At 38.7% G+C, this 12,876-nt stretch overlaps 1 protein-coding gene across 1 annotated transcript in view; it reads left to right on the forward strand.

Moving 5' to 3' along the window:
• The window catches only part of LRCH3 (leucine rich repeats and calponin homology domain containing 3), a gene marked incomplete at both ends in the record, with an annotated part of 60,546 nt that overhangs the window by 20,502 nt on the left and 27,168 nt on the right, over positions 1-12,876 (forward strand). Inside the window, 5 exon segments of the mRNA XM_084267443.1 lie at positions 6,507-6,651; positions 8,189-8,315; positions 9,032-9,137; positions 9,306-9,442; positions 10,392-10,501. Of these exon segments, the coding sequence (XP_084123569.1) occupies positions 6,507-6,651; positions 8,189-8,315; positions 9,032-9,137; positions 9,306-9,442; positions 10,392-10,501 (625 nt within the window).

The following is a 12,876-nucleotide window of genomic DNA, read 5'->3' on the forward strand; positions in this document are numbered from 1 at the left end:
CCAGCAGGTTGAAGATTTGTGGTTACAGTGTGATAGCCCCTGGAAATGGTTAAAACACGACTTAATGCTGCTATTACTGCTGCTGACTATCATACATACTGAGAAAGGATCTGCTGAGAATTGAAATAAGTGTATCAAGGGTGGATTGCATGTCTGACTCTAGTTTTCCTTTGTGAAAAATTGAAAATAGAAACTAGAAATTGGGGGATGTATTTCATTACCGGGCTACAAAGATAGTGTAGGTGAAAACAGTGTTCATATTATGCCTGTTACTTGAGTATTCCGACTTGGGCAGTGGTGCTATCACACTGGCAGTGTGCATTACTTAGGTGAAACAACAAAGGAAAAACCACATTTCAGTTCAGTAAATGTCACCTTCTTTCACTGTAACGTAAGAGGCTTACAAGAAGAGTGTCTTAAGTACATGGGAGAATAGTTGCAGGAAGTTCAGGTTTGACAGGACTGACAGGTAGAAGTTGAGTCAGGAGATGACATTTCTGAGGTTTGTTTTAAATTAGTGTATGACAAGAGTGAAGTGTAATATCACAACAGACAGGAAGAGGTAAAATCACCTGTCCTGCGTCAGGAAATCTTCAGGTGTGAAATGGAGCTTTAAGAACGCCGACGTTTTCAGTGCTTAGAAAGGAAGATGTGCCCAGGTATTGAGTACAGAGGCCAACAGCACCAAAATTGTATCACAGAGGTATTCTTTTATGATGATTTCTAGTTTTCTTGTGCAAGAAAACAGTCAGTGCATTAATACCAGTACCTTATCTGCTCAGGGCTAGGCTTCATACTATTCATTTTCTTTTAATAGCTTTACTGGAATGTTTCCTAAGATTTATCAGGATCATAAAAATTGTTCTTAGATTTTCATTTCAAGTTCTGAAATGTTTGGGAGGTGGATCAAATCAATTATTAAAGTCAGAATCAATATGCATGAGTTTATTCAGCTAACAGAATCAATGACGAAATAGAGTTAAGGTTTATGTAATGATGTGCTTCAAATTCACTTGGAAATTCAATTGTTCTAGCACACTTGATTCTAAATGTCATAACTGAGCAATCAAATGGCATCGAGTTCCTTAAAATATTTGTTCAGTGACGTTATCTGAATGATACCTAAAACTTAAGCAGTTAATTACCAGGGAGCAGCCCAACTCTTCCGCAACAGTAGTTGTAAATGAGTTCTTCAGGTGTACTGACTCCCCTATCTGTGAGATTACATCAGCTACTTCAAGGATATTTTTGAGTGTTTTATGAGAAGCTGGTGATTGCGGTTTTGTTGTTATCATTGTGAAACTGTGGAGTTTGCTTCTGGTCTTAAGTTGTGTACCTGATAAAAAAAAGAGTGTTCACACAGTTCCAGGTTTTGAACATAATTCTTCTTGAACAGCTGCACTTTATCCTCTTACAGCCAGCACTTCATCCTGCCTTACGCCGTCTGCGACTACACTGGCTGTCAGCCTCCTGGCTGTTGAGTGGTTTATCTAATTATTTATATGAAAATATACTTTTGTCTGAAAAATGCGAGCTCATATATCTTAGATTTGTCCGTTGTAACTTAAAAGCACATTCTTTATAACATGTGCTTCACAGTTTCAGGGAAAACAACATTTTCTTGCCCTTCCAATGAAGTCATCGTAGTTGAGGGCAGCATACAGCAGCCAGTGTCACCGTCAGGATTAAGTCAATTCACAGATACCAGTATTGTTGCATCACTGCAGCACATTCAGGGCTGAAGTCACGCAGCAGCAACTGGGTTGTTATAGAAGACATGATACATCATGGGTGGGAGCCCACAGCTTACAGCTGCTGACAGACTCACAGTCTCTTTTGCATTAGCATTTTGCCAGCGGGTGTTCTGGTGGTCGCTGACATTTGGTTTTGAATAGACAGCCAAGAATCTAGGCCTTGCTGGTTTAAATTATATTAAAAAAAAAAATAAATTAAAAAATAGAAGTATGTGGGGAACACATACAGATCTCTGGTGACAAAAGGCAGATCTTTATAAATAAAATTCTGTAGTGTAGCCCAGGCCTAGAATTGCCCTTCATTGTGGTAGTTAATTGGAATGAAGCAGAAGCTGTATTCCCATCGCAACAGGATTAGTGGACTGATCACATTAGCATCTCATGATGAATTGGAATTCACCACCACCCAGCTTGTTTGAGTGCCAGCAGCAACTCCCACTGTATAGCGTGCATAGTTGGTTGAGTACCCCGTACCTTAAACAGTGCGTCTCTGGATCAGTGATTTCCCTTTGGAGACTAAATTTCTGTTACTGATTAAGTTAAAGGTGTGAGAACAGAGCCCAGCTGATGTTTGATCTTAGAGGAACGTTCTTCTTTGGGCGGGAAGAGTTTGCATTTCCTGGCGAATGATGCCATTTTAAACAGCATGTATTCTGTAGTCACATTTGTTATTGGATTTGCTGGCTTTCTGAACAGAATCCCAGTTCAGAGGGAGAAGGTTGGTGATCTGACTCTGCTCTGAGATTTCATTTTGTATCTGTGCTGTTGGGTTTTTTTTATCTTTCACAAAGAGCTTAGTTCCAAAGAACGCATCCCCTTTGCCAAAATTCCACACGGATCGTGCCTTCAAGGAAACACATCCATTTTTAGCAGCCTAGAACAACCTTTCTTAAAGCAGATTTCTGGTAGCAGTAACTTTAACCCATGAAATGTGAGCACAAACAAGTCAATCCTAGTTCAAAGTAGAATAACCATATTTCACTCATATGCTTATTCATAGAGAAATTTGGCATTTGTGCTTTTGGGGTAGAATTAGTCATTTGCTTTGTCCTTTATGGTATGTCAAGCCACAAGCGTGTGCACATACGTATTAAAGCATGTCATCTGCATCATGCTGATTACGCAGTCTTGGTTGATTTGGCAGTTACTAATTGCTGCTTAGCTCATGATACAATATTTGTAAAAAAAAAAAGTCATTTTTCTGAGAAGTGGAGATAAATCTTTGCACAAATTTTAGTTAGCACAGGAATTTGTACTGTAACAGCTTTTTATTTTCTGGTTGCTGTTGAATAGATGTACAGTATCAGGAGGATATCACTCAAGTCTTAATTGACAACATATTTTCAATAAAAACCATTATTTTTCCTTTACCTCACTCCCACTTTGTGTGGGAAAGTTCTGTACTGCAGGGAAGCATATATGTAAGTATATAACCAACCACTGGAGTGCTTTTCTCTGTGCTTCTCTCCTGGTTTTGTTAGAGCTGTTCCTTTCATTCAGATATTTTTAGGAGGAAGGTGGGGGAAGAGGATGGAGTTGTTGAATTGTTTTGTACAATGACTGTTATACTCTGCCCCCGTTCTGGTCCCATTTAAGGTCTGCTTTCTGGAGTTGGGAGAAGGTTCTTGAGAAATTGGCCAAAATAAGAAATGTTACTGAGTCTCAGGGATGCTGTTCTGGACTTCGGGAAATTTAAATAAACGTTGGAGGTTTGCAGGGGTCGAGGCAGGATTGCAGGTAACAGAGTGGTGCTTCATCTGCAGATTCAGGATTCACGCTGTATTTTATCATATACTGCCTCTGATTCTCAAGGTGTTCTCATTTTACAAGATAGTGTAGGGTTGGTTTTTTCCAGCACTTGCCTTTTTTAATGGTCCTGTCAGACCTTCCCTCTTAGCTCCCCACTGAAACACATGAAATTGTGGATGCTGTGTATAAAGACAGCATTCTCATGGCCATCACGAGTAACAATGCTGTAGCTTTATTATCCAGACTTATAATTCATTAGGCCTAGTTTGAATTATTTAAGAAACTATACCGGTGCTTCAACATACAGCTCTAATTTAATCTGCTTTCCACTGAATTTCTACTGGTAAACAGAAATGCTAAGTTTTAAAAATCACCGTAGATGAGGGAAGTCTGGAAAAACTTAGTCATTGTTGCTAACCCGCTTTGGTGTCTCATTTCTATCATGTTATGAGCTCATTTGTTGTTTGAAAGGGTGTATTTTCATTTTTTCATACCTACTGTTATTTTGCAGGGAGTTATTTCTTTAGAAATACCAAGTATATGAAGTTCCTGACCTAGCTCATGCTCTGTGATCTGCACAACATGTAAACACTGGGTTTTAAATGTTCTGTGATAAAGTGGAACAAAAAGCAGTTGAGAATTCTTACATTTTTGGTTAAACCCTTTCCAAAACAGAGTTGAGAGAAATTTTTTCTTTGTGGCTCTTCTGCCAGAGCTTATGGCTCATTACTTGGGAGCCGTATCTCTTTGTTAAACCAGACTTTGCCAGCACTGTAGCATGAAGGAGAGCCTAAGCTGTATGCTGGAGGATGTTGGGGCACTATGATATAGGTGGTGGGATTCAGTCCCATCCTCCAAGGACACTGAGAAACACACCTTATATGTGAATCAGTGTTGTAATTTTTTTTTAAAATACATAGGTGCTTAAGCATCTAGTCAATGTGGAAGCTAAGGTTTGGGGTTTCATTGCTCTTGCTTGTTTCTTGTCATCTCTGAAATAACTTGCTTTTTTCTTCTTTTTTATATGGTAACATACAGCTGTATGCATGTACTGTGGAACCTTATGGCAAGCTGTGTGTGTCACAGCTGGTTGGGAACGTTCTTTTAAAAGCATTGGGTTTTCAAAATGAAGTTTGGACAAGTTTCAGCTGAGGTCATGTTTGAGGCTGATACAAGCTGGAAAAAAACATTTATTGTATTTTTTTATTTTTAAATTATTTATTAATCCTCATTGCTGAACAGAGTGCTTTATGTTCCCCATTGCCTTCTGTATTGGCAGGTTAGAAGTTTTTATGATTTTCATGTTGTCTTATCTGTGCACCCTGCCACATCTGCTGAACTCTATTTCCATCAAAACCTCTACTGTGGTTGGCTTCTGTAGGTTGGATAAGGCAGTTCCTTCCCAGTTACACACTGAAGTACATCTGGAGGTTTTTCTCATCAATGTTTTCTGTAGTGCTGCTTTATACCAGGATTTTACAATACTTGTTATTTACCACTAGTAGCCTGTGGCTTGTTCTAAGCACTGAGTTAAGTCTAGAGTCAGTTCTGACTGAATCTGGAGTGATCTATTTCATCGGGCAACCTGGGGCAGAGTACATTGGAACAGTCGCAGGCAGGATCTCTATGGACAGGGCTTTTTTACCTTGGAAAATCTTCTTGCATGGAAAAAAAAACCTAAAATGTCAAGAGACACCTGACCTGTCTGCACTTGTCAGATTTCAGAAAGCCATCTGCATTGGATGGTTCCTTAATGGAATAAAGGTACAGAAATTAATATCAGGTTATTGTATATGTTTTGGCTTTTATTTTCTTATGCTGATGAGGAGAAATTGAAATTCCAAACAAAAAGAAATATTAAATTTGAGGTTTGTTTTTTTTCTTAATTCATGACACCAGTTCAGGTTAGATGGGTTTTTACAAGGAATGTCTGCCCTCCCTTGAACATGTGAAAATGAAGCATCAGTTTATTAACCAGGCAGTATCTCTGTAGGAACTCCCTGGTGACACAAGGTGCTCTTGTTGTGAGCATAATTCCTGTCAGAATTAAGAACTGGGTGTGTTTGTGAGAATTGTCCTTTGATATTTATAAGCAAGAAATTTCCTTCACCTTTACAGAAAAAAAGAAGTGTCCTTAGCACCTGCATTATATATACATGCAGCTTTTACTCCTGAAGGAGAGTAATAGTCAAGAATATTTGCATATGTATAGGCTCCTAATTGGAACTGGCTAAGCAAAGATACTGGTTCTTCAAATACAAATGTCTGGTAGTAGTTTTGGTTAAACTGTCTCTTGCCAAGCAAGGAGTGTGTGATCCCAAAGGAGGAGTAAAGCCTTATTGCTAGCAGCAAGCAGAGCATTTCTCTGCAGTGGGGAGGCCCTTTATTGGAAATCCTTCCATTGCTTGGTTGGGATTACAGACTTGGACTCATATCTTTGTGAAGGAGGGAATTATTTCGGCTAGAGTCTAGGTGGCTCGTCTAAGGTGTGTGGCTCATGGTTCCCCTGTGGGAGCTGTTATCTCTAAATATGTGTGTATAGTAAGTGTATATTTTAGACCCGAAATCTGAGGCCGATTTACATGTAGCAGAGAATACCTCAGCAGTGGACTGGGGAAAAGTACTTTCTGATTCTTTTCATTACAGCATTGCTCACCCAGTACCAGCTCCATAACCTAAAGATAGTCCTGAAACAGAGATAGGAAGCTGGGCTTTCAGCACCTTAAACTAGCTTCCTCAAGCATAAGGCAGTTTGGGGTACAAAAGCATGAGTGTCGAAGGGGTGCTGCATCTGGCTGTCTTGTTCTCATTGTGGCTGTAAGATTTCAGGAGATACAGGTTTATTTTGTGTGTGAAGTGAGTTGCCTCATGATCTTGAAATTTTTGTGAAACCAATTCCTGCCCAACTGTTCCCACTGTGTGGTGAGAAACACACAAACAGTAATTGTGCTCATGAAGTTTTAGAATAGCTTTACTGAATGTTTCTTTTTTCCCTCCCTTCAGATTTGTCACGGAACAGGCTGTCAGAGCTTCCTGCTGAAGCATGTCACTTTGTCTCCCTTGAGAGTCTTAATTTGTACCAGAACTGCATTCGGTATATCCCAGAGGCCGTGTTGAACTTACAGTCTTTAACGTTTCTAAATATCAGGTAATGATTGTTGTAGAGATTTTTGCTTAAGCATCAGTAGTCTGGGTTTGTAAATTCTGATGCATCCATAAGTACTGCTAACACTACTGCTGTAATCCTCACGTTGTTATAGTGGGTGTCATTGAATCAAAGCAACCTGAACCTGTTTTACCAACTTAGGGAACATGAGGATTAAGCAGCTGCTTGTAGAAGTAGAGTGTGAAGAAATAAGCAAATTCCAGCTTAAAGGACCCACAAAATAAATTTCAGTAGTTTTCATATGAAACACAGGGACGCAGACTGAAAAGAGAGGATAGAGCTCTTGGATAGCTTTGCAATTCATCTCTCAGCTGCTGAATAAAGCTTACACAATTTCCCTTTACCTTCTCTGTCCTGGTGGCTTTTAAAGACCTTTCTCAAGCATTAATGCTTCTCTGCCAGCATTAAAGGTAATTGCTGCAACTTAGCCTGCTTGTGAAATTCACTGTAGGTGTTGAAATCAATCATTGATGAAATTCAGCATCATCAGGAAGTGTACAGCATCCTTCATTTGTAGAAGGCTTTTTAAGAGGTGTTGAAAGTTCCTTGCCACCAATCAGCAGTGATACCAATCCAGAAAAACTTCAGTCTGCTTCCTGCTCATATTATACTTTTGCCAATTCAGTATGCTTATGTTTCTTTATTTTCATTTTTTATTGATGGTGGCAATTGTAGGAATAGGATATGAATCAGGTAAGTGTTTCCTATTGCTATGATCTCTAGTAGGTGCAGGCCAATTATTATCCTTTTAAAAGTTGCTGCTGGTTCACTTATGGCTCAGAACTTTTTACTACTATTTTTTTTAATAGTAGGGAAATTCGAGGTTTCAAGTACAAAATAAAACAACAGCATATTTCGGTAAATGTCAACACCTGATCAAAGCCTTAGTTAAGATCGTAATAACTTACTTTTTAATCATGCAGTCACTGCTTCTTGCTATGTTTTAAAGCAAATCTTTAGCTTTTACAATCCATTTTCATCCTGCCTGACTCTTATTTAAGGTTATGGTTCAGTCTTACAACCTCATATTTGCTCAAGTTGTAGTTTATAAGGAGATGTCCAAGACTGTATTTTGGGATAATGAAAGCCATCATATCAAGTTACTTAATCTACATGACATGCTGAAGTATGTTTCTAATTAAGTAATGGCTTTCCCTGTGGCATTTTGTATGTGCTGACCTGCAGCACTACCTATCAGAAAGGCTTCTGCACGCTGTCAAACATACTCATTTGGGAAAGAGGGTGGCCAGTTATCAGAACCACCTGAAGGGCATGGAAATAGAATGTTCCCGAGCACAGAGTTCAAAAGTATCTGATAAAGTTTGGTGCTTGATAGTCAGAGTTTGTTCACACATAACTAGGTAAAGCAAGTAATAAAGAAAGACTTTATGGAACTACTTTTACAGTAATTATATAAAAAACGCATTAATCATTTAAACAGTGTGCTTTGAGTGCATTAGGATGTGCAGTTCTTTGTTACTAGAGTTCTGATGATTTTGCTTTCTTTCTGTCCAAAAAGTCGAAACCAGCTCTCAACATTGCCAGTCCACCTCTGTAGTCTGCCACTAAAAGTTTTGATAGCAAGTAATAATAAGTTGGTTTCAATACCTGAAGAAATTGGACAGCTCAGACAGCTGACAGAGCTTGTGAGTATACACTTATTTTTTTAACTATTACAAACCAGTCTTTAATCAATGTGTTAAATATGTTCAGAGGTGCTTCAGAAGAAATAGCTTTTTTAAAAAAAAACTGGTCAGTTTAATGCAGTAAATAGGATTCAGTGTGGGCATGGGCAAGTTTAATACCCTGTTTCTTGTTCTGCTGATAACTTTGTGATTATGAACCAGTCACTTGTATGCAATAGCAAATTACTTAAATCTTTTCTTAGTATAAGGAAGATTTCTGTCTTCCATACTATGCTTTGAACTTTGTGTAAAGGTTTTAAGCACTCCTGAGATTTAAGAAAAAAATGTGAGGGAAAGATGCCTTGTACTGGATAAGTCTGGCCTGGTTTTGAGAGAAAGGAATTAGAGCTGTTGATGCATCTGTTTCTGGCAAAAAGCTTTTATATAGCAAGTTGTACTGTCCCAAATAATATGGAATAACTTGAACGAGACAACTTGAAATAAACTTCTACATTTGAATGCTTGATCTTCTATTTTATTTCCCTGTGTATTTAAAATGAGACTAATGCTTCACATCAGCAGTGAGTTTTAATGAATATCAGAATCTGAGGTGTTATGTAAATAGTTGTCTTTTTCAGTCCCTAAATAAAACACCATGCATTGTAATTAACAGAGCCTTACCAGTCAGTGGTGGTAATGTCAAAACCACTAACTCATTCTTTACTTTTGCTCTGTAGGATGTGAGCTGTAATGAAATACAGACAATACCTCCACAGATTGGCCATTTGGAATCCTTACGGGACCTAAACGTGAGAAGAAATAATTTGGTGTGTTTACCTGAAGGTGAGATAAAGGCTGTCAGTCAACAGCAGAGACCTCAAGCACTTCTTCATTTTAATGCCTTTTTCTTCCCCTGAGAGCTAGAGCAGTGTACTTGAGTATTTTGTAAAATGCATATTTTTATACCCTCACTCTTAAATCTGATGAATTGTGTTTATTTTCTGCCTGCAGAGCTTGCTGAGTTGCCTTTGATTCGATTAGATTTCTCCTGCAATAAAATAACAACGATACCAGTTTGTTATAGGAACCTCAGACATCTGCAGACCATCATGTTAGAGAACAACCCTCTCCAGTCACCCCCTGCACAGGTAAACTGCAGCTAGAAATTCAGGTCACTAGTTCAAATAAAAAGGGCAGACAAAATTAAAGGCAGAAGGATTATATTGCAAGTTTTATTTAAGAACAAAGGGATTTATATAAATTGTGTTGTCTAAAAGAGTTAAATATATAGCACAGCTTGAAAAATCCCTTTTTCTCCTGTTTGCTGTAATAGTAGTCTCACCTATGGGATATTGCTGCAGTGGAATTCTTGGTATAATGTTAGCTGAACATTTCAGCTTTCAGTTTAGGAGAGATAAAGCCCTGTTAGGCAAGCCTTGACATTTAAGTAGCACAAAATCAAACTTAGAGGCCTCAGTGCTGCTGTGTGCCGGTTCACTTTGCTGCAGAGTGCTCAAATTGGCCTTTGAGCTAGAAAACGCAGTGTGGTTAGTGACTAATTTTATTTTTAATGTGGGTCTATAACTCCTTGAGTAAAACAGGCTCTACTGTGATCTGCTGCATCTGAGTCAAGAGTGGCACATGCTAAGACCTGTACTTTTGCCTCCCTTTTGAAAGCCAAGACAGCTGTTACCAGCTTCATTCATTTTAAATTTGAGCTTGCTTGGGCAGTCTGCCACTGCCATTCAAAGCTGGGCATGGGTGGGATGCATCTGTTCCGATGCCAAGCCTATAAATTCTAGTACTTGTAAATGCTTCTGTCTTGTTTGCATGATGAAATTTCAGCATCCAGCTGCCAAAGTTGTATGCAGGCCAGGTGTGGAGTGCAGCTTCCATTTGTCTGTCACGGGCATCCCGTGATGCTCCACTATAGCTGTTCCTCTAAAATGCAGTGAAATTAGAAGACAAGATGCATTAGTTGATGTAAATGTGCTCACGTATTACTCTCAATTACAGGTTAAATGTCTGTAGAATAATTTGAAAATCTAGTGCCAAATTATTCTCATATAATCTGTTTTCCTTTGGTTTTTTTTAAAGATATGTATAAAAGGAAAATTTCACATATTTAAATACCTGAACATAGAAGCATGCAAGATAGCTCCAGACTTGCCTGACTATGATAGGAGACCCATGGGATTTGGATCTTGGTAAGTTTGGCATAATCCTAGTTTAGATGAAATTCAGGAAAAATTTGTAATTTAAAAAAAAAAAACAGATCCCAGGATTGTTCTTTGGTAAATGCATTGATGGAAGTGACTTTGAGAGTTGGACTAGATGATCTCCAGAGGTGCCTTCCAAGCTCTATTATTCTCTGATTCTGTGATTCTTCTCTGAAGAGTATCATTCGTGTTGTCTCATGATGCATTCTAACAAGGTGCCACTATGTAAAAAGCAAGTACCAGTTCAGAAGACTACTTGGGTAATATCATATGAAAGGCAGCAGTATAGTTGATAGACAGTAAGAAGAGAGTGTTGGTATCTTCTTAGTACAGGAGGCTTGCTCTCATGTTGTTAACGTGTGTTCAGCTTGTAAAATCTTAGTATTTTCCACATACTTGCTGAAGTATATCCCTGCTGTGATTTTTAACCTTTTGTACAGAATTCTGTAACTGCTGTGCTCAGGCTGCAGGTGTAAATGCTGATCTCCACCCCATTAGTAAACTGTTATTTTTGGCAAGCTTTCACTTGGCACTACTGCTTAGCATTGTAACACAAATATTGGAACAGTCAGCCATATCAGCTGCTAAATCGTCTAGAGAAAAGCAGGAGTTAAGATTTATTTCTCTTACATGATACAGAGGAAAGGGAGTCGGTGAAGTTTGAAACTAAAGATATGTCTAAAAATTAACTCAGTCACCTTGGAAGGTGGTAATAAGGTGTGGAGGAATAAAAGTTGCTAAAGGATATACTGCTGTCTTAGCAGCCATAAAACACAAATCAGAGGGCCTCACAATAAACCATCATAAGTCATCCTTGTGAAGAAGGATTTACATGAGGGACTGAGGGATTCCTCACCGAATGTCTTAAATTATTTTGCTGGATGAGGTCAATGTGTGAGCGTTTTGAGTGTTACGCAGCTTCCTCAAGTATGAGCTGTTGCAGACAGCTCTGTAATACTTGGTAATACTGAAAAGAAAAAGCTCAAAATGATAAAATGTCATGATCTTTCTATCCTTAGCATAGTTTGTTTTTAAGAGAAATTCCAACAAAATCAGTGCATTACTGTGAAAGATTTCATCAGTTGCTCTTTTGAAATGAGAATGAACATGTTCTAATCATTGCTTGGAATTATGAATGTAAAAAAATGCAGAACTGTTTGAGGATTCTTTCCCTAGAGTTGCTTCTGGATTCAGCCATATGAAATGAGCTTCAGCTGGTTTTCCATCTCCAAGAGGAAGTAAGAGTTGGTGATGGAATTATTTTTTTGTTACTGTGCTGTTTAGGGCATTTAGTGTTTCAGGTTGTTCCTCCTGCCTTTGTCTACCCACGGAAGCACTGGCTGTGGATCAAGTATGTGTTAGGAGAAAATGGTAGAAGGATCCACTGGAAGAGAGGTTCTCAAATTACTATGTTCTGGAATTTGGGATGAAAGAAATAAAACATTCAGCTACAGTATAGTTAATATTTCCAGGCAAGTCACAAGACATGTTTGTTATCTTCACAGGTGACCAGTAGAAATAAGGTATCAGTCAGTACATCTAGACTTTGTTGCTGCTTTATCTGATAAGCTAGGTGAGAAATACCATGGAGGTTAATAATCTGAAACTTGAGTGGTAGATATTCTGAGAGTTTCAGGAAGTTGGACTTGTGCTGTGTGTTCACTTGTGATCACATACTTTTTAAAAATAAAGCTGTTAATACACCTAATAAAGCAAGATACTCTGAAACACTATTGCAGAAAGTGGTGTGGTTGGGAGGTTAGCACAGCTAACTATTTATTTTAGCCATGGCACATTATATCAAAGTGTCTTACCAGAGGGAAACCTTGTCTGTTACTGTCCTTTTCTAAACATAAGCTATGTGGACCTTACCTTGCAGCAAGTTTTGATCTGCTGCTTTGCACACTGAAGTCAGAGCAGCTCAGGGTGTCAGTGGAGTGAGGTCACAGGAGGCAGACCTGTCAAAACTGTGTAGCAACTCTTTTGGTGTTGAGGCAAACTGGGTGTGTGGATTTAGGTGGCTTAAATATGATGTACTTGTGCATGAAGCAGTGTAGTGGATGTTCTGGGGCTTGGAGTTCTTGGAGTTAAAAATACGTGGTTCAGTGTGGCTTTGGAGCTGCATATTTAAAAACACTGACAAGTTTTGTCTTTCCTGTGACTATTGGTCTTCCCAGGCATTCAACCTCTCATCCTTTGCTTTCAAGCCTTACATAGCTTCCCACGTGAGTTGTAGTTGCCCCAGAATGCTCTGATCTGTCCAAATGCCTAGTTGTTGTTCCTTGTAGCTTGCTAGTCAGGAAGGAATAAAAGTCTTGTCTCACCTGGTTCAGGAGCCCTGGAAAAATTGTTCATGAATATGT

This window comes from Gallinula chloropus, assembly GCF_964237585.1.
Source record: "Gallinula chloropus genome assembly, chromosome: 8".
NCBI classification, from domain to species: domain Eukaryota; kingdom Metazoa; phylum Chordata; class Aves; order Gruiformes; family Rallidae; genus Gallinula; species Gallinula chloropus.